Genomic DNA, 20490 nt, shown 5'->3' on the forward strand with positions numbered 1-20490 from the left:
ACTTTAGTCACTTAACCACACCTCCGACCGCTTGAAGGAGTCTCACTCACAACCTCCATAAGTCCTATTCCGGACTTGGGGACTTGCTAGCCCCAAGAATGGCATCTGTGCCACTCAACCGTTGCACTTGGTCCAAGTGCTCCACGTGTCTGGTCCCAAGACTGACACCCAAAGGTACCACTGACATATCGGCCTGTTATGCTAAGGCCATGCCCATTCACCTTTGCCGCACTAGTGGTCCAATACCACTTGCATCACAATCCCGTCTCTCCAAAACTGGGCCATCTGTCCACGAGTGGTCATCCTAGATCCACTCCTTAGCATTCTTAGGATGCCTATAGACATGGGGAATAGTCCCCAATATCCCTTTGTCAGTTTCTACCTAGTCCCTTTTCAGTCCATGGCCATGTTCGCCGACACTGCCACTAGATCAAGGCCCACAGGCCCGACCACTAAGTCCCATGGTCCTTTGGGACTTCCTCACCATGTGATTGTATCCTTAGTCATTACACTAGAGGACTGCTCCTCCTCCTTTCCCCCATTTGGGACTCCGGGGCAACATTTCAGAACACCATGGGCCTACGCAAGCCCCGTGGGTACTCTCCCCGCCTTCCGCCTTTAGGTGCTCTAGCCATGGGCTTAGAGCGAGGTTCCATTGAGCCATATCTGGTATCCAAGTAGGTAGTGCCACCCACACTTGGACTGAGAGCATCGGCCAGTCGATCTCCCGGGGGAACCAGAGCCGGCTCTTGAACACTTCACCAAGCTACCCCGCTTGTCGGTCCGTATTCACTCTAGTCTTGGACTTCCCAGTAGTCAGTTCATCACCCAACACTGGGTCTGGCCTTCCTGGGCCAAACTAGCCTTTCCTGGCCAAACTGGCTCCACTGCAGTCCTCCCCCTTACTATACTTTTGGCGCTCACCAAACCCCCCAGGGTCTGGGAGACAAACACTTTGAGCTTTCACACTCTTAGACTCGAACTCGGATTCAGACTCAGACTAGGACTCGGACTCGGACTCAGACTCGGACTCGGATTCGGACTCCGACTCGGGCTCGGGCTCGATCTCGGCCTTGGCCTCGGCCTCGGTCTCGGTCTTGGTCCCGGTCTCGGTCTCGGTCTCGGTCTCGATCTTGGTCTTAGTCTTGGTCCCGGTCTCGGTCCCGGTCTCGATCTCGACCTCGAACTCCATCTCGGGTCCATCTCGGACTCCATCTCGGACTCCGTCTCGGTCCATCTCGGACTCCGTCTCGGTCCATCTCGAACTCCATCTCGGACTCCAACTCGGGTCCATCTCGGACACTTCCACGTGTCATGTGTTGGTCCTTTTGGGTCCCTTTTTGGAGCCTCGCTTATTGCTCGCTTCGTGCTTGTTCCCCAAGCCCTTTGTTGGGAGTTCCACTCCCGCTCTCGACCTTTCAAGTCGGAGCTTTTAGTCCAAACATGTTACACTCGTTTGGCTTTCGCTTCGGCCACTACCACGTGGCACCCTTCCGGCTCCACTTTGGGGCCTAGGGATTTTGTGTCTCACAAATAACTAGTCTATAAACAACTGAGCAAGTTCAAAAGCATTAATACTTGTCTTCACTAGGAAGAAGTGAGCCATCTTTGTCAAACAATCCACAACAACCCAAATAGCATCATTTCCTTGAAAGGTCTTGGGCAAACTAATAATAAAGTCTATCAAGATACTATCCCACTTATTCTTGGATACATGTAGAGGATGATAGAGGCTAGCAAGCTTTTGATGATCAACTTTGACTGCCTAGCAAGTCAAATAATCACATACGTACTTCTCAACATTTGACTTCATCCCAGACCAAAATAAATACCACTTCACTAACATATACATTCTAAGTACCCCTAGATGCCTAGCACTTGGCATATCATGACACTCAACCAAAATTTGTTTGATGAGTTTGTTAACACGAGGAACCACTACACATCCCTTCTTCACCAGTATTCCATCTTGTATCCCAAATGATGCAAACTTCTATAAAGGTGTCCCTCAACAAAACCTTCGTACAAATATTAGTGATAAAGGAGTCAAACTCAGTAAACTCTTGATGAATAAGATAGAACTTACCATCATAAATAATGCATCAGCCACCTTCTATCACCTCCATGCTTATACCAGATCTTAATAGACATTTAGTTTTACTAATGAGCAAAGCAGCCTCGAAGATCCTTTTGTCGACTGAAATACTGGAGAGATTGATGGTTTGAATTTATATGGAAGTCCAATTCATATAGATAATGTTGCCATTCCTTCACAGTAGCAATCTGTAAGCGACTAAATTTTCCATTCTACTTTAGTCACTTAACCACACCTCCGACCACTTGGAGGAGTCTCATTCACAACCTCCATCAGTCCAATTCAGGACTTGGGACTTGCTAGCCCCAAGAATGGCATCCATGCCACTCAACACTTGCACCTGGTCCAATTGCTCCTCGTGTCCGGTCCCAAGACCGACACCCAAAGGTACCACTGACATCTCGGCCCGTTACGCTAAGGCCATGCCCATTCACCTTTGCTGCACTAGTGGTCCAATACCACTTGCATCACAATCCCGTCTCTCCAAGACTGGGCCATCTGTCCACGAGTGGTCATCCTAGATCCACTCCTTAGCATCTTTAGGATGCCCACAGACCTGGGGAATTGCCTTCCCCAAAGTCCCTTTGTCAGTTCCTACCAAGTCCCTTTCTGCCCCTGGCCATGTTTGCCAACACTGCCACTGGATCGAGGTCCACAGGCCTGACCCCTAAGTCCCATGGTCCTCTGGGACTTCCTCACCACACGACTGTGTCCTTGGTCACTACCCCAGAGGACTGCTCCTCTTCCTTTCCACAGTCTAGGCCTTTGGGACAACATTTCGGAACACCGTGGCCTTACGCGAGCCACCTAGGTACTCTCCCCGCCTTTCACCTTTAGGTGCTCTAGCCATGGGCTTAGAGTGAGGTTCCATTGAGCCACGCCTGGTATCCAAGTAGGTAGTGCCACCCACACTTGGACTGGGAGCATCGGCTAGTCGATCTCCCGGGGGAACTAGAGCCAGCTCTTGAACACTTCACCAAGCGACCCCACTTGTCGGTCCGTATTCACTCTAGTCTTGGACTTCCCAGTGGTCAGTTCATCACCCAACACTGGGTCCAGCCTTCTTGGGCCAAACTGGCCTTTCCTGGCCAAACTGGCTCCACTGCAGTCCTCCCCCTACTATACTTTTGGAGCTCACCAAACCCCCCAGGGTCTGGGAGACGAACGCTTTGGGCTTTCACCCTCTCAGACTCGAACTTGGACTCGGACTCGGACTCAAACTCAGACTTGGACTCGGACTCGGACTCGGACTCGGGCTTGGGCTCGGTCTCAGCCTTGGCCTCGGTCTCGGTCTCGGTCCCGGTCTCGGTCTCGGTCCCAGTCCCGGTCTCGGTCTCGACCTCGGACTCCATCTCGGGTCCTTCTCGGACTCCATCTCGGACTCCATCTCGGACTCCGTCTCGGTCCATCTCGGAATCCACCTCGGACTCCATCTCGGACTCCGTCTCGGTCCATCTCGGACTCCATCTCGGACTCCATCTCGGGTCCATCTCGGACTCCGTCTCGGTCCACCTCGTACTCCACTTCAGGTCCATCTCGGACTCCATATCGGACTCCATCTCGGACTCCACTTCAGGTCCATCTCGGACTCCATATCGGACTCCATCTCGGACTCCACTTCGGACTCCATATCGAACTCCAACTAGGGTCCGCCTCGGACTCCATCTCGGACACTTCCACGTGTCATGTGTTGGTCCTTTTTGGGTCCCTTTTTGGAGCCTCGCTTATTGCTCGCTTCATGCTTGTTCCTCGAGCACTTTGTTGGGAGTTCCACTCCCACTCTCAACCTTCCAAGTTGGAGCTTTTAGTCCAAATGTGTTACGCTCGTTTAGCTTTCGCTTCGGCCACTACCACATGGCACCCTTCCGGGTCCACTTTGGGGCCTAGGGATTTTGTGTCTCACAACTCCACCACCTATAGATGAAGTTCGATGTCCTCATCGAACGGTAAACCCTTTTATAAAGTAACACCCGCAGGTATTACCATTCCCATCCTTGGCACCCGGCCAATATTTGTCTATGGTTTGACCCCGAAGGCTCACCATGCCTTGTCCATCCTCTAAGGAGGATAGTCTCTCCAACTTAGAAACTGATTGGACCACTTGGGGTGGTTCTTTCCGTTTATTGGTTTAGTTCTCGCTAAACCCGTTAGAGGCACCCTGTCTAACTCAATTTCCACTACTCATTCTTGAGTAGTCACAGATTCCATTGATCTACCTTTGCACTTTGGAACATTTACTTTTGACTTCTTGAAGTCAATTTCCTAGGTGTCTTCGACACCTTGCCTTGCACATTTTGTGCAACTCCACTTCCCCTCCTAGGAAGTTCTCTACTCGAGGGCACCCTCATCCTCTTTTCTATTTTTGTGCCACCATTGGCATTACATTCCATTTATCATTATTTGTGCTAGGGCTGTCCACGGCCCTATCTTTTGGCTACTTAGTTGCTCCCTCACTTGGAGCCTTTCCTTTGCCAAATTGGAGCACTTGGGAATCCATCCTTGCAAGTCCACTTCTTTTTCCGCAATTCGTTAGCATCAAACACATTAGTGTTCCTTGGCTAACTTTGCCACTTGGATTCTTTCCAATGGATTCCACGGCCCTATCTTGGGCACTCGTCTTTTGCTCCTATCCTTGGATTGTTGCACCAAGCAACATAGGATCGCTACCTCCATTTTTGAGGTTTCCTTTCGGTTCCATAGCAAACACTTTGCTTTGCCAAGTCCAAAGGGTGTTCACCCCTAGTACGTCTCTTTAACATTTTCTGTCGTGGGCTCTATCCACGGCCCAACTTTTTGAGACCTTCCCTTGGATCTTTTATAGAGACTACTTTCCTTGGACTTACTATGCCATAGCATTGACATAGCTCATTTCCCTTAGGTGTGCTTCCCACTTGGTCACCTCAACCAAGCCACACCTTTATCAATGGTTCAAATCAACACTTTTGAACTAGGAATCATATTCCTTAACCCAAACAAAGACTTTGTCCTTGTTTTAGCCACAAGATCACCTAGTGATCTTATCTTGACCCCTTAATAGGTCTATCAATAGGGACTAGGTCTTCCAGACCCTTCTAAGTTGTTGACTATGACCCCGGGGGCATCCCCCACACTTGGCGGTGCGCCCAAGCCAGCCCTTCTGGCCAAGGATCCATAGCAACTGAGACTTGGGTGTCCCCATCTCATTCACCACGTCCTTGGTGCACTTTGCACCAAAGTGTTCAAGTTAGATATGCCGAGCTTTCACTCTAAGCAATCTAACCGTGCATCACGACTCCGAGGCATCCCTCGCTTGGCGGTGTGCCCAAACCAGTCTCCTCACTGAGAGTCCATGACCACCGAAATATGAGTGTCCTCATATTCCAAACCATCACCACGCCCTAGTGATTTGGGACTCGAACCCAAGCACTAGAGGGTCGGGACTCGAACCCAACCTCCGTATATGCATCTACGGACGGCACCACTTTAGATGCCTGGCCTGACTCAACTTATACTCAAAGCGTGCTATAGATCACTGCTTAGGAACCTAGTTCCTCCACATTGCCAAGTCCTCTAACTTAATGAGTCTGTGATCATGCATGGACTCCTCCATGCTTGGCCCCATGGCCCACCCTTTTTGAAGTTATCACCTTCAACTAGGGTATTTGTTCCCCTGACTTGCCAATCTCGCTTTGGCAAGTCCTCCGACCACTGTAACATGGTTCCTGCACAAGCGTGAAAGCCCTTGATCATCAACTTTCGTTCAAAGCCCTCTCTTTGAACACTCGGGAACTACTTCCCTAACCTTGATAGCCTTGCCTCATGACAAGCTTCAAGACCACGCTTCTGCTGCGCCACTCTGATATCGCGCGTGCTTTGAACCATTTACACTTGGCCTTTCTAGGTACTAAGCTACCTAGAATCATCTTTGGGAACCTTGAAGGAACTCTGTCCCTTAGCTTGCTAAGGCCTCCCTTTTTGCAAGCTTTCCAATTACCATATAGTCTAACATGGACAATTCCATATTTTAGACTCTCCATAGCATCACGGTTGCTAGCGGCAACACCCTCGAGCCCCCACTTGATTCTCCACTCCCAGCTGGCATAACTACCCTTGGTTATGCCCTTCGATTCCTATGGTTTGGTTCTATCCCCTTACTACTTGCTTTTGGCTTCACACCTTTCCTTCGGTCATTCTCCTCTCGACTAAGAGGATAGCTTTGCACTTTCTATCATGCCTTAACAAGTATTCTTAGGGCACTAGCAAGAGCACCAACTTCCACCCAACGAGTCAAGTAGTCAGAAGCAATAATAACATACTCATTGCCAGCAGTCGATCGCGGAAAAGGTCCCATAAGATCAAACGCCACTAACTCAAACGGACGAGAAACTGCAATTGACTCCAACCGTCCTTCCGCAGCACAAGGGGGAGTATTACGAGCTTGGCACCAAACGCAGCTACGCACATACCGGATAATATCACGTCGCATTTCTGGCCAATAGAAAGATCTGTGCAGCTTCTCGGTGACACGACGGTGTCCCATATGCCCACCTAGAATAGGAGAATCATGGTAGGTATGGAGAAACCGCGGAATAAACACCGAAGGCACCACCAGCCGTAAATGAGCATCAGGATCCGTCCCCACAAAATAAAGAAGGCCATCTTCAAGGCGATATTGAGAATGTAAATGCCGAAAAGGCAAGTCATCAGCAAGTGATGCAGGATTCTCAAACCCATCTCGAAGCCTTCGAATCCATAGCTCAATCTTTTGAGCCTCGCGAACCTCATCCAGAGAAGGTAGATCTTGCTCTACGCCCTGTGGACACTGAACGTCAAGGACAGCAACCGTCGACGGCACAGAATCCTCATCTAGAAAATCCACAGATGCTGGAACAACAGGTTCGTCAGAAACATGAGAAGTGAGTGGAGAAGGAAGAGGAGCTCGAGAAAGGGCATCAGCATCAGCCATAGAACTCCCTGGGCGATGAACAACATCGAAATCATATATCTGAAGCTTCAAAGCCCATCGAGCCGTACGACCAACCAGGTTCTTCCGCTTCAATAATGAAGTAACAGCAGCATGGTCACCTTCAAGTAACATCCGAGAACCATGTAGATAGGCATGAAGTTTCTCGAAACCCCAGACTGCTGCTAAACACTCCTTCTCCGTCGTGGAGTAGTTCATCTTCGCTGGTTGTAATGTATGGCTTATGTATGCAATAGGATGGCGCTGACCAGGCACACTCGAGCTCTCTTGCATCAACACACCTCCAAGACCAATGTCAGAAGCATCCACGCGCAAAATAAAAGGTCGAGTATAGTCAGGATATGCCAAAACCGGAGGAGTCGTCAATAGCTCTTTGAGATTCACGAACGCCCGCTCACAATCGGGAGACCAGATGAAAGATGACGTTGATGACTTCAGCAACGCTCGCAATGGTAAAGTGTGATCGGAAAGATGATCCACAAAACGACCGAGATACTGCACCTTACCCAAAAAGCGCTGCACATCATTCACACACTTTGGAGTAGGGAACTTTAGAACAGCCACAAGTTTGTCAGGATCAACTTGCAAACCCTCACGAGAAATACGGTACCCAAGATAAGTTGTGTCCTTGGACCCAAACACGCACTTCGACCGCTTCAGCTTTAAACCAACGTCGCGTAGCCGATCCAACACTTTACAAACATCACGAACATGCTCCTCCCACGTCCCCTCCGAGTGGATCAAGACATCATCAATGAAGTCAGCCGTCACCTCTGGCATATCGCAAAGAACCTCGTCCATCATTCGCTGAAAAGTTGCTGGAGCATTGTTCAAACCAAACGGCATCACCAAAAACTCGTACAAACCAAATGGTGTACGAAAAGCAGTCTTAGGAATATCGTCTTCAGCCATCGGTACTTGCCAATACCTAGAAGCAAGATCTAGCTTGGTGAACCAACGACTTCGCCCCAGACGATCCAAGAGATCAGCAGTGTGAGGAAGAGGGTACACGTCCGGGATCATCACTTCATTTAACGGACGATAGTCGATGCAGAAACGAATACTCCCATCAGGCTTTGTCACAAGATGAGGTTCACATGCCCAAGGACTCCGCGACTTCCGAATAACACCCTTCTCCAACATCTCCTTGACGTTTGGACGTAAAATCTTGATCTCCTTGGGTGACCGACGATGAACAGGAACCTTGATTGGACAAGCATCCCCGGTTGGAATGGGATGACGTGTGGCAATCTTGGCCCCAGACGATAGGTCAAATTCAAAGAGATCAGAATACTCCTTCATGAGCTGGTCAACAGCTGCAACACAAAGATCATCAGAGGGATCGGAAAAGGGAAGAGCAGAACAAGATGGAAACACAAGAGGAAATAATGGGGGAACAAAAGTAATGGAAGCAGAGGTAGAAGTAGAGGGACGAAGAGGCACGGAAGTGAGAGGAATGGATGAAACATAAGGAAGTATGAGACAAGGGGGAAAAGCCTCAAAGTCACACTTGGCATGATTGTGCTGCAACCAATCCATACCAAGAATGAGGTCAAAAGCTTGACTCGCCACCACCCGCAACGACTGCAACTCAAGCTCGAGATCGCCCACACGCACAACTAGGTCTGCCTCATCTCGTGCACATGCATGTGTACGGCCGTTGCCATAAAGAATGAAAACTGGATCCGCCGCACGACGCAAGTGTAGACGACAACGTGTGGCAACAAGTCGAGCAATAGAAGATAAACTCGAACCTGTATCAACCAACACGGAGAGAAGAATAGGAGACCTCTTGTTATAAAAACGAGCTTAACACTGGATGAACCGGTGCCGAGTGAACCCCTTGATGATACTCCCGAAAGAAAGATGGAGGGGTCACTAACTTATTCGCGCAAGGTCCCTCCATTACTCGCGCGACTCCTCGTTTCCCGAATGCACCTCGGTATCCAAACCTTCCACCGCAGCAGCACCAACGGGACGTTGCTGACGCCAAGGTCTCCACCCAGGAAATGGAGGTCGCCAATCCGGAAAGCGCCGACAACGCCAATAAGTATGACCAACTTCATCACACGCCCAGCAACGAATGTCACGGCCACGACCACGTCCTCGCCCTTGTCCTTGGACTCGAGTAGCAGCAGCATCAACCTCCATGGGAACAGGACCATCACTCATAGGAAGTGGAGCTGAAGGACGTGTAGCAAGAAGTGGAAGAGGCGACGTCTCATAACGTTGTGCCAAACGAAGAGCATCGTCAAGAGTGGCAGGAGCAAGTGCATGCACAAGTCCGACAAGATCCTGACGAAGTGCTGGCCACAACATTCCTAGCTTGATCCGCTCCGACTGATTTGGCTCTGCACGAAGCAAAAGACTTCGGAAACGAACGCCAAATTGCATCACCGACTCAGATGGCCCTTGGCGAAGACGATGCAATTGTTGGAAGGCATCATCACAATCGTCGGCGTGTCCGAAGGCGCGTTTGAAGACGTCCGGAAGAACACTCCAATCGCCACGAGTAGCTGCGCTCAATCCATTGTACCACTGCAATGCCGTCCCTTGAAGACATGTGGGGAACTCACACAAACGTCGAGCATCATCCCAAGAATGATATGTGGCAATCACCGTGAAGTGATCGAACCAATGGTACACATCATCCCCAGGATTCCCACGAAAGAACTCCGGCCAAACGCGAGGATTGGCACCAAAAGCAGAAGGAGTTGTACCATGTGCCGTGAACGCCGCCATCAACTGAGTTTGGTTGTTCAATTGCAAGCGCATAGCATCAAGCAATTGAACCAACTACTGCTCTAGAGTCAAAGGAGGAGATTGCGGATCGGCCATGAAAATGAATGAGAAAGAAAGAGCAAAAGAAGAGAAATGACAAAAAGCTGAAAAGAAATGGTAGATCTAGACAATGCAAAAAAGCTAGATCTAAACCAAAATCTTGAAAGGAAAGAACAAAAGAAAAGAAATGGAAAAAGCTAGATCTAGACAATGCAAAAGCTAGATCTAAACCGAAATCCCAAATCCAAGCACTCCCCAGGGACAATCAAAGGTGCCCCTCATCTCCACCAATGTGAGTGCATGGAATATGGAAAGGGAATACAGAAATGTGCATATCAATTAACCCAAAAACCCTAGCTTATATACAGGAGCGAGTGGTCCGGATTGAAACCAATCCGACGGCTACCAAAATCCACTATGCTAATATTAGTATACGGCATCGTAGCCGTACACTTGGCCCTCACAATAAGAAATTATATAAATGAGAATATATTTATAAACATACTTTATGGAGAAAAATACAGGTTTAAATATAAACTTAGATCTGACACTTTACTATGCTTGGAATCTATCCAAGATCTCTTTGCACTTGGTGTCACTGCATATAGGACGTAGCATATTGGAAGAGCTGTTAACACCTGGAAAACAATGATCTTGGAACCTATAAATTATATGAGGCACAAAATATACAATGTTCAAATATCGTATGAGCTTAGTCCCCTCCTAACTGCCAACTTCATGCCAGTTTGGGAGCAATAGTTTCCAAAAGTACTTGGACAACATTTTTGCTGCATCAACACAAAGAGTTCCAAATCTACTATTGGTTTCCCGACCTTGCCGTAGACACCACATTGTTACATGGAATCCCGTCAAAGACTCTGACGAGCATCTACCACACTCTGCACTTGAGATACATCTCCACCAAGCTGCTCAACACGAATATAACTTGGTCGCATCCATGGCTGGCTGCCTGAGCGTGGATCACTCTTCCTTTCTCCAACGATCTTTTCTTCATGACACCTTGCAACCTTTTCTCTCGCGGCCTTCTTTTTTCACTCGCTCCAATCCAATTGCGAACTCCCCGTTTTGCACGTAGCCAAAAACCATGACAGTCCATGAGACCACATTGTTGCATTGAATCTTGCAAAAGACCCAAAGAGCATTCACCAAGCTCCCACACTTGAGATACATATCCACCAAGCTACTTGCCATGAAGATATCTTCTTCGAATCCATTCTTTGCACCCAGGCAATGGATTTCTACCCGTTCTCTAAGCAGCTCTTTCTCAAGCTCTTGCAATCCTATCCCTTGGCAGCCAGATTCCAGCGGGCCGTAAGCACCACGAGGGTAGTAGTCGATCAATCCAGAGAACTGGAGCGGTGCTGGAGCTCCGACTGGCCATGGCATCGAAGACCTGGCATTGGATTAAATTACATTGTCATGGATGATCCTTCCTCCCTGGAGATGCACACACTTCCACATTCCTTGAGCACCAGAAGCGAGGAGACACTGATAAGAACTAAAGCGAAGGGACAATGTAATCAAATTCTAGGGTTTTGCTTCTTGATCTAGCAAACGCCGATGACATCTTGTCTAGCATCCGGCTGCACGGCTTCGCTTGCCAGGCTTGTAAGGGATTAGCGAGCAGCATCTCTGATTGGCAAGAATCATGTATAGCAGCTGCTCTCCTTGCTGCTCGCATGGATGCTGCGTGACCTCACGTCATAGCTTCAAAACACGAACACGAACACGAACACGGCATTCAATTTTTTGAACACGAACACGGAACACGGAAATGAACACGGATAAACACGGGTGAAAGCACGAATATTCTCTAGAATATTCTACTTATCACTCCATCTCATCTAGAAGCTCCTCATTAGCAGCATCATCATCTTCATCTTCGTCCTCTTCTTCCATAGCTTCAATATCAGCATCAGTAATTTGAGGAATACTTCCTGTCTGGCTCAATCCCACAAACTTGTCATAGGAAGTGTGGCTCCCTATCAACTTGGTATTACTGGCCACAAATACCAAGTCTGCAATCCGGCTCACTGCTAAGCAATTCCTCTTCTTTGAAGTGATGTGCCCAAAAATGCTGAACAATCACTCCACAGATGAGGAAGAACTTGCTTGACTAAGCACTCAAATTGCCAACCTCTGCAAATCTGGACCTGAGTAGCCATTGTCCTCCCACCACTGCACAGAACCCTTTGTTGTACGATCCATCTGAGAGTCCCCGGTGCCAAAACTACCCTCCAAGTTCCTGTATTGGCAAAGCTGATTTTTTATAGTTGACCTTTGCTGATAGTCAGGGAACTGGATCTCCAAGTACATGTTCCAATCTTTGGAAACTTCCCTGGATTTTTCCTGTCCTTGCCCCTGAAACTTTGGATCAAGCGTGTATGCCACAGAGTGAAAGGTGCTATGATAAGCCCACCACCTGTTTGAAATCAGTTGGTTTAGCTCCTCATACCTTAGATTGTTCTCCTCTTGTTGACAGATGTTCTCGCTCATCTGATCCATCCCCTCGTAGACCTCGTAGACCAGGCACGTCTCCGTCAACCATCCATAGCAAATACATCACCCTCCTTGAAACACCCAGCATGTGGTTAACCTCGTTCCAATATGTATCTTTGAACACAATTCCTCGGCATGCTATCCCAGAATCTGTTCTTGACTCTAGCCTTGCATTGTAAGCGTCACTCAGAAACATTTGTTGTAGCTTTGGTCTCAGCTCCACCAATCTCTCCATCATAAGAAAGTTGAAGGCGAATCGTGTTTCACTGAACTTCAACACTCGTCGTGAAGAGAAGGATGCCAAAATCGCTACTAGATGCGAATGGTTCCGGAGGAAGCCACCCAGAGTCTTTCCCTTGTCTAGCAGCCCAACCATCCATGGTAGTTTTGCGAAATCCTTGAGAATGTTGTTCAAACAATGAGCTAAGCATGGAGCCCATATAATCCTTGGCTTCCTCGCCTCTAGAAGCCTAGCAGCAGCCTTGTTTGAAGCCTCACCATCCGTGACAATAAGAACAACATTCTCCTCTCCAACAATCTCGATACCTTGCTCCCATGTCGCAAAAACGTTATCAGCTGTCTTCCCACTAGAAGATATATCAATGGCCTCGAGAAAAGTCGACTGTCCTCTGCTGTATGCAACAAGCCCCATGATATGTCGATTTCTTGTGTCATTCCATGCATCAGCAACAAGAGTAACCCCACAATTCTTCCAACGTGCCTTCACCTTGGCAAGTTGAACTTCAAGATTGGCTTTCTCCACTTGCAACAATTGCTCTCGCAATGCTGTCTCTGTTGGAAGATCGTTCCATGCCTTGCAATCTGCTGCACCATCTCCTTGAAATGGTGAGAACGAGCTTTTGCAAATGGTATGTGCTCGTTCTAGAAAAATCGTCCTATAGCCATATCCACTGCTTCCTTCCTTTTTGGATCAAAGAATCCCGGATTCCCTGCTGTCGTTGCGAAAAAAAACCTGGAAATTCCTTCTACAGAATTGCCACCTGGTGTAGAACTCTGGGAAGCAACAAAACTCTCTCCTCCAGTGCTTTGGATGCCTTCGACACGTGTAGAAACTGCTCGTTTCTTGCTTTGGTGTTTTCCAGCCAAAACTTGGTCGTCGATGGTTTTAGCCATCTCCCTAAGCTGTTGTCTCTTCTCTACTGAGATGACATCACAACTTAAGATTTCATGACCAGCTTCCCCTGTGAGATGTCCCCTCACACGATCCACACCTGAAACTTTGTCTCTCAACGAACACCATTTGCAAGACCAGCGTCGATGCCCACTACGGCAGTTTGTTTGATCACCAAGGATCACTTCTTCCCACCAAATGGATGATGGATGTCACCCTGTTGAAGTCCTCCTGCTCTGGCTCCCAGATGCCATCACTCAGCTCAACCTCTAAAATCCTGCACCTGCCTCTACTCCAATCCACAATCACTCAGTCCAACCTCTAAAATCCCACACCCTGCTGCTGCTCCAATCCACAATTGCTCAGCCTCTAAAATCCCACACCCTGCTCCTGTTCCAATCCACAATCGGTCACGCCCTGCGCCTAAATTTTTTTTGAAAAACTCAAAATTTTAGAATCACGCCGTCAATAACACAATCGCAATGCCAAGCAACTAAGAATCACAGCAATCTACAAAGATGCAGTGCCAAGCAGCTAAGAATTATGGCAGAAGCAATCCAAGGAGAAAATTTGGGAGAGAAAATCTACAAACCTGGAGACAATGATCAGGAATTTTTTGCAGCAAAATCAGGCTTGGCTGAGTGCCATTCCTCCCACTCCAGCGCTAGAATCCTAGAGAGGGCATTCCCAGCCCAAGAAAATCGCCATAGATCGCTGGAAAAACCTTTTGATTGATCGCAGGAATTTTTTATTGATCGCAAAACAAGAAAACATCAAAGCGCAAAACGCTCATGTGAACCACGTGAGCTATTGTTTTAGAACATGGCATGGTCACACGGTATTTGACCGTGTTTCAACCGTGTTTGGAGCCGTGTTTTGGAGCATTGACCGAGGCAATGAACACAGCCCGTGTTAACACGGCTGGGGGCCGTGTTCGTGTCACCACGCCAACACGCCGTGGTGCACGGCATGTTTTGAAGCACTGCCTCATGTGGCCAATCCTGGAGAAAATCCTGTGTAAGTTCTTGCACTTTACGACAGCAACTTTTTGTTTTGCTTGTGGCCGGGATCAATGATTGGCTTGGCACACAAGCTGTTCTACGCGTGAGCTTTGGGAGATTCTTCTTCTTCATTGAATTAGCACTGCTTATGTTTGGAGTTAAGTACCAAAGCAATCACAGGGACTCATGGCATCAATGATCAACCTTATCATCTGGTCTGGTCTCACTGTGCTTGGCCTCATCCTTCTTCCCAACGACATTGTGGATGCTGACAGTAAATCTAGTGCTTCTTTCTTGGAATTACAACCATAGTTTCTTTGTTCTTCTGGCAGGAAGACTCTCGACATAAAACTGGAACACTGCATGGATTGCCAAAGAGAGTCAGTTCTAGTGATGTTCTTCCTCATTTCTTTTCCTCTTATACATATAACAAGATTCACAGTTCACAGGTATAATCCCTTGCTTGCTGTGTCCTTAGTGTGCTACATCATGCAGGACATCTGTATAAGTGGTTCAATCCTGCTTATCAAGATTGCAAGCTCAATCTCTTCTTTATCACGAGCTCGCTATCTCTCGGCATCGCTTTCACTGCTATCTCTGTGCATCCTCAGGTAACTTTTAAGCTGGAGTTTTTTCTTTTGAGTGTGAAGGATGGTTTTTTTGTTCTTTTTTGTTCCAGGTGAATGGGCGGTGATAGTGCCTGCTTCGGTGATAGCGCTCTACTGCATGTATATATGCTACAGTGCATTGTCAAGACTACGATTGCGTTGGAGTGCCCAAGCATGCCGAGGTGGTTTTTATAAACACACTCGTCATGGGAATGGCCACCCTGCTTATCTCCGTGATATACTCCACGGCTTGAGCAGGCTCTCAACGACTTTCCTGTCACCGCCAGCTCCTCCTCACAATGCAAAGGAGCTTCTAGAAGAAGAATTGAGTAGAAAAACTCTTACTCTCGAGGAGAAATTTCAAAACCAACCACAAACTAAGTGGCACTGGATCTGAGCACGACTTCCACGAAGCAAAGAAACAGTCCCAACACTGTCATGTATGTTTACTTGTTCTGTTATCTTGTCTTTGCCCTTGCGAGAATGTACTCGGCTATGTTGCTCACCAGATGGGGAAACCCTGAAGACAGATGCTATCGATGTTGGCTGGCATTCAGAATGGGTCCGGATCGGCACAATGTGGTTCACAACAGCACTATACATTTGGTCGCTCATAGATCCACTCATTCTTCCATGCAAAGTAAGCAGATATCATCGAGTTTATTGTAAAGTAGTGTTGTAAATTTGAAGAAATTACAAGTCTTTGGTTGGAAACAAATTAAGAGTTTCCACCATCTAGTGTTGAAGATCGATTGCCTGCATGGAAGAATGAGGAACAAAAACTGATTGAGTTTTTCTTAGTTTTTACCTTGTTCCTGCATAGAAGGTGAGTTGGATCTCATACAACTTTTTAGATGCCATGTCTCTGGAAGGTCATGTGCACAATCATCTTCAACCTGTGAAATCACACAGTCAGAACAAATGCATAGCCATAGATCGTGAATGAAGCAAGAATGCTACTTTTTTCCTCAAGAATAAAAGAACTTTCACAATCTGCCGCCACAGTCTACCCTAAAAAATTATAACCCAAAAGGTGATTTCAATTGTCACTACCTCTTTGCCACATGTAATAATTGTAACCCTCCTTTTGGAGAGTCACAAATCTAGTCCTTCTGATTAAGAGCATCCACCATAAGTAAAATTAGATATTCTTAAAATGAAATAAAATACACTAGATGCCATATGCTAATAGCACTTTTAAACAAGGGAGTACTAACAGAGTGCCCAGCTCCACTAGGAGAAATAACATCTTTTAACAATTTCTAGAATATGAAAATACATGTACCCCTCTAGGAAAAGTAGCATTTAAAATTGTAGTTATTCCTTTATGGTTACATTACAGCAAACAGAATGGTCAACTTATTTAATACATTGATTAAATATTTTGATTAGAGGAGATGTGAAATACAAAAATATAAATATAATTTTTTTCTATTTTGAAGTACTCCTAATTATTCACAGTTTGATTAAAAACATATCTATTTTGACTGATTATATTTCTTATATCTTTGTTATAATCGCTAATATCTTAAGTTCTTTGAAATTATTTTGAATTAAAATGAACTGTAGAAATGTCAATAAACAACTCCACATTAGACTCTCAGAAAGAAGAGACCTCTTTGATCATACTTAATTATGTATTATAAGTTCAAAGAATAATCTTCTTTATGTACTTAGTATCATTACTATTGAGGAACATGCAAGCGCACATTTTTCTAGCTAAGGACCTAAGGTGCTTACACACAGCCACTTAATATGAAATCTTCTATAGAAATTGACCAAAAAAGAAAAAAATTAAGAATTAATTATAAATAAATTCTACTGTCAAAATGATCCACTATAAAAATCATATAAAGCTTAAAACAAGACAAATTCCTCTTCACAAAGCTAGTATAAACAGTGAATTCAATTGTGATGTTAGGGAGTATATAGAGTTAAAACTCACTCAAATTCTTTTAGAAATGAAAAGGAAAAAGCATGATAAATATTTAACTTTCAAATCTGTACAACCACAAAAAACACTCATGTAGTTGTGAAAATTAATAAGCTTTTCTTTAGTTATTTATGCTAGTTTTAACCTAATATAGTTAATATTAGTTACATCCTCTTTCTTTTTTGTCCTAGAGCAGAGCATTTAATCAAAAATTTGCAAGAGAACTCTTATAGTCTATGGTGTTATCATTGAGCAAGAGGCCATATTCATATTGAACTCTAGCACCATTAAAATGGTACTGTTACACCTTTGATCCTTACCTTGCTCAAGATGTATATAAAACTTTACTATAGAGTTTAACTCTTTGTACCCAGCCACAAAATCTAAACTCTGTTAACACCCTAAAAGTGTTAAATGGTTTAAGGAAATGGCATTTACAGCACAAATATAGTATTTGATTGATTCAATGTTTTTTCAATAACTTTATAAATATATATAATTCAACTTAAATTTATACTTAAATAGCTTATTAAAGGGAAAATTTAGATTTTACTCAAAACCCTTTACTTTACTATTACCTCTGGAATAATATTCTTCTAATAAACATAATATTTCATGTGCTCTCATAAGAGTGATTAGCTTTTATATTTCCTATTCTCATTGGTTGCAACACAACTAAGCTTGTCTCAAAAGCTTTAAACCCATGTTTGGTCACTGAGATGTTGTTAAACCTCTATTGATTCAAAAAAATCTCTAATATTTTAGAAACAATTTGAAGGACACATAGTTATATTTCAATTTATATTTAAATAGTTGATTAAAGAGAAAAATTAGAAGGTCCTTTTACTCAAAACCATTTACTTTACTATTACCTCTGGAATGAGTGAGTGGCACAAAAATATCCTCTCAAATGATAATTTTAGAAAAAATTTGAAGAACAGAGTGAGAAGGATGTAAGCCAGTCTACTGATCTGCCTCACATTTCTGTCTGCAGCTCTGACTTAAGGATACGTATGCACTTTCATAACTCAATCTAAATATCAGCATGGAAGCTCCATTGGAATTTCAGTGTGGGATGCATCTTTGGTCACCAAATAAAAACTACTTTTCTCATACACTTTCTGGCCAACCAAACAAACAGAGCGAACCTCTCCTTCACAAAGCTTTAAGGCGCAAAAATGCAGAAATGCGAGAGCTTTGAGGCTGATATCATTAGTAAACTTGTTGTTTATGAATGCAAGAATGCAATTCACACAGTTTGTGAATATTGTGTTCTCGGTTTCAGTAGTGTTGAAAGTATCTCTGACAACCTTCTCCAATACAAGATGTACAATGCCGCTATCTCTATCTGTTGCGGCAGTAAGTAAAGACCTGTAATTGATAAAGGATTGATACCTTGACTCTGACAACTTTGTTACCATAAACGTAATTTTCCAGCCAGATTTCATGTTGCACACCATTTGAGAGACACAACGGATGATAAATTCTCGTATTTCAACAGAGGCATATCTCTGCATGATGATGAAAATAGCCGCAGAGAGTCCATGGTATACATAGCAACTGAGAAATTGCTTGAACACCCAACAGTAACAAAATAGTCAGACAATGTAATCCACATCCTGCTCCAGACCAGCTTGATCCGATTCATATTGAAGTGCCTATACAACAAGCAAGTGAATACGTCACATCAAATCACTTACACAATTCCTTCACTACTTAAGGCCTGACTTCGAATAAAAAAATTGTTAGCTTCGTTTGAATCAATTTGACCAAGCAAACTGAGATTTGAAAAGAGATTACTCATTTTCTCTGCAGTGACTGCACCAGGTATTGGGCTCTGCCTACCACCAATACTGCCGTATGGTCCTCAACGTGCAGCTAGAGCAGCAAAATGCAATCTTCCTTTTCATTTTGGAGCAGTTGATAGCTTAGTCTTTTCTGGATCGTTTGCAAAGAAAGTAGCATCATGGAGAGCCACCGATGAGATAGAGCTGATCAATCGTTAAACGCCTGTAAGTACATGCTCCCATGCGTGCTGCAAATAATTTCCTTATTCATTTGCAATATTTGGCCAAGGTAAGCACCATATGTCATCACACTAAATTTACCTTGATAGCATTCACGTTTTCTGCTTGATATCTACAAGAGAATGTAGCGATGTAAACTTTGTAAGAGAAGTCACAAAAGCATCCCACTGTATTTGTCTGCACATCACTGCAGTGATATGTATCGCATGCCTGAACCATTCCAGGCATGGTGAAGTCAAAACCTCGTCATCACTCTTGTCTAGTGGGACACTAAGCCCCGCAAGCATGGGTCCTCATGAAACTTCTACCATTGGCTTAAAAATTTCCGTCTGTCGCAGCATAGTATGTAGATCTGCTAGAAAATGACAATGACAATAAGGAAACAGTGTTCTCAGCTTTTTCTTTGAGTTGATCTTGCATATAACAAATCGCATCTTCACTGGACTCAAACAGCTTCTCTTCTTTGGGCTTTCGGATAACTATGTTCATGATGTTGTCAATCACAGCAGAAAATTATTGTCCTTCCCCGCTGGTTTTGTGGCCGGAATAACATTATCCGCTTTCATTTTAATTTCTTTGTTCACTATACGGTCATATACTCCTCCCATAAACTCTTCAGGAAGATCCTTTCCATCGTCAATGCCTCTGTTATTTTTTTATAAATGCAGCTTTAGACATCTGTAATAGCCCATGAGTGAAATCTTGGAAGGAAGTGGAAGCATTTGCTCACCTTATCTTTCACCATCACGTTGTGCACATCAGTGTTAAGAATATTACAGAATATGGCAGAACATAGCTTTGGGATTACAGATGCAATATCGCTCTGCAAATTTTTCCATTATCCTATCTGTCTTCTGAGCCTCCAGGGAGACTGAAGCCCATCAAGAATGTTCGTATCAACATGTCAAACTCCATATTATGACAGTTGAAGGAGTTAACATAGGCGTGCATTGAATGAAAACTCCTCTTTTTCACCCAGGTAATCCCCGATCAGGCCTTTGTCTAGATCTATGGTACTCAGGAGGAACTTGATGCCCAGTCCTTCATGCATCCTTGGTGTATAAGGTGGAAAAGGTACAGAAGAAATTCACATTCTAAAAAGGGAATATGTGTCCCCTAGATGCCAGATGCCAATAGGGGATTTAGTAAAGGGAGTGAGAAAAAGAGCATGCTTGGGGGGTTGAGACCTCAACACTCAGTTTCAGTAGCTTCCAATAAAAAGAACCTAAATAAATGAATCCCAGCCTTTCTGCCATCCCCAGAATAAGAAGGGAGCCTGCAATAGGAAAAACAGGCTGTAAAACATGCAAGCACCTCCAAAATCTCATTCATGGGCTCAGAAATAATAACAACTATTTTTTCCAGGAGTTTGACATTTTCCACTTTACTGTGAATTACCTGGACACAGTGTCATGAGTTTAAGTTTGATA

At 45.1% G+C, this 20490-nt stretch overlaps 1 protein-coding gene and 1 pseudogene across 1 annotated transcript; both read right to left on the reverse strand.

Annotated features, from left to right (window-relative positions):
• Positions 1-11690: 11690 nt before the first annotated feature.
• Positions 11691-13493, reverse strand: LOC112343527. Its single transcript, XM_024667142.1, has 4 exons — positions 13333-13493; positions 12316-13216; positions 11998-12221; positions 11691-11859 (listed from the first exon to the last, which is right to left on the reverse strand). The coding sequence occupies exons 1-4, from the start codon at positions 13491-13493 to the stop codon at positions 11691-11693; spliced, it is 1455 nt and encodes a 484-aa protein (XP_024522910.1).
• A 4580-nt stretch (positions 13494-18073) lies between these two features.
• On the reverse strand, positions 18074-20111 carry LOC112343528 (annotated as a pseudogene).
• Between the last annotated feature and the right edge of the window lie 379 nt (positions 20112-20490).

The sequence above is a fragment of the Selaginella moellendorffii genome, unplaced genomic scaffold, assembly GCF_000143415.4.
Source record: "Selaginella moellendorffii unplaced genomic scaffold, v1.0 SELMOscaffold_159, whole genome shotgun sequence".
Classification (NCBI taxonomy): Eukaryota; Viridiplantae; Streptophyta; class Lycopodiopsida; order Selaginellales; family Selaginellaceae; genus Selaginella; species Selaginella moellendorffii.

Excerpts from the sequence above, each read along its gene's own strand:
- LOC112343527 (XM_024667142.1), bottom strand. The coding sequence starts at position 13,493 with ATGGCTAAAACCATCGACGACCAAGTTTTGGCTGGAAAACACCAAAGC. Across the intron at positions 13,217-13,332 it reads TCTGTAGAAGGAATTTCCAG|CTCGTTCTCACCATTTCAAG; the intron begins GTTTTTTTTCGC and ends CATTTGCAAAAG. Across the intron at positions 11,860-11,997 it reads TCAGGTCCAGATTTGCAGAG|TAATACCAAGTTGATAGGGA; the intron begins GTTGGCAATTTG and ends ATTTGTGGCCAG.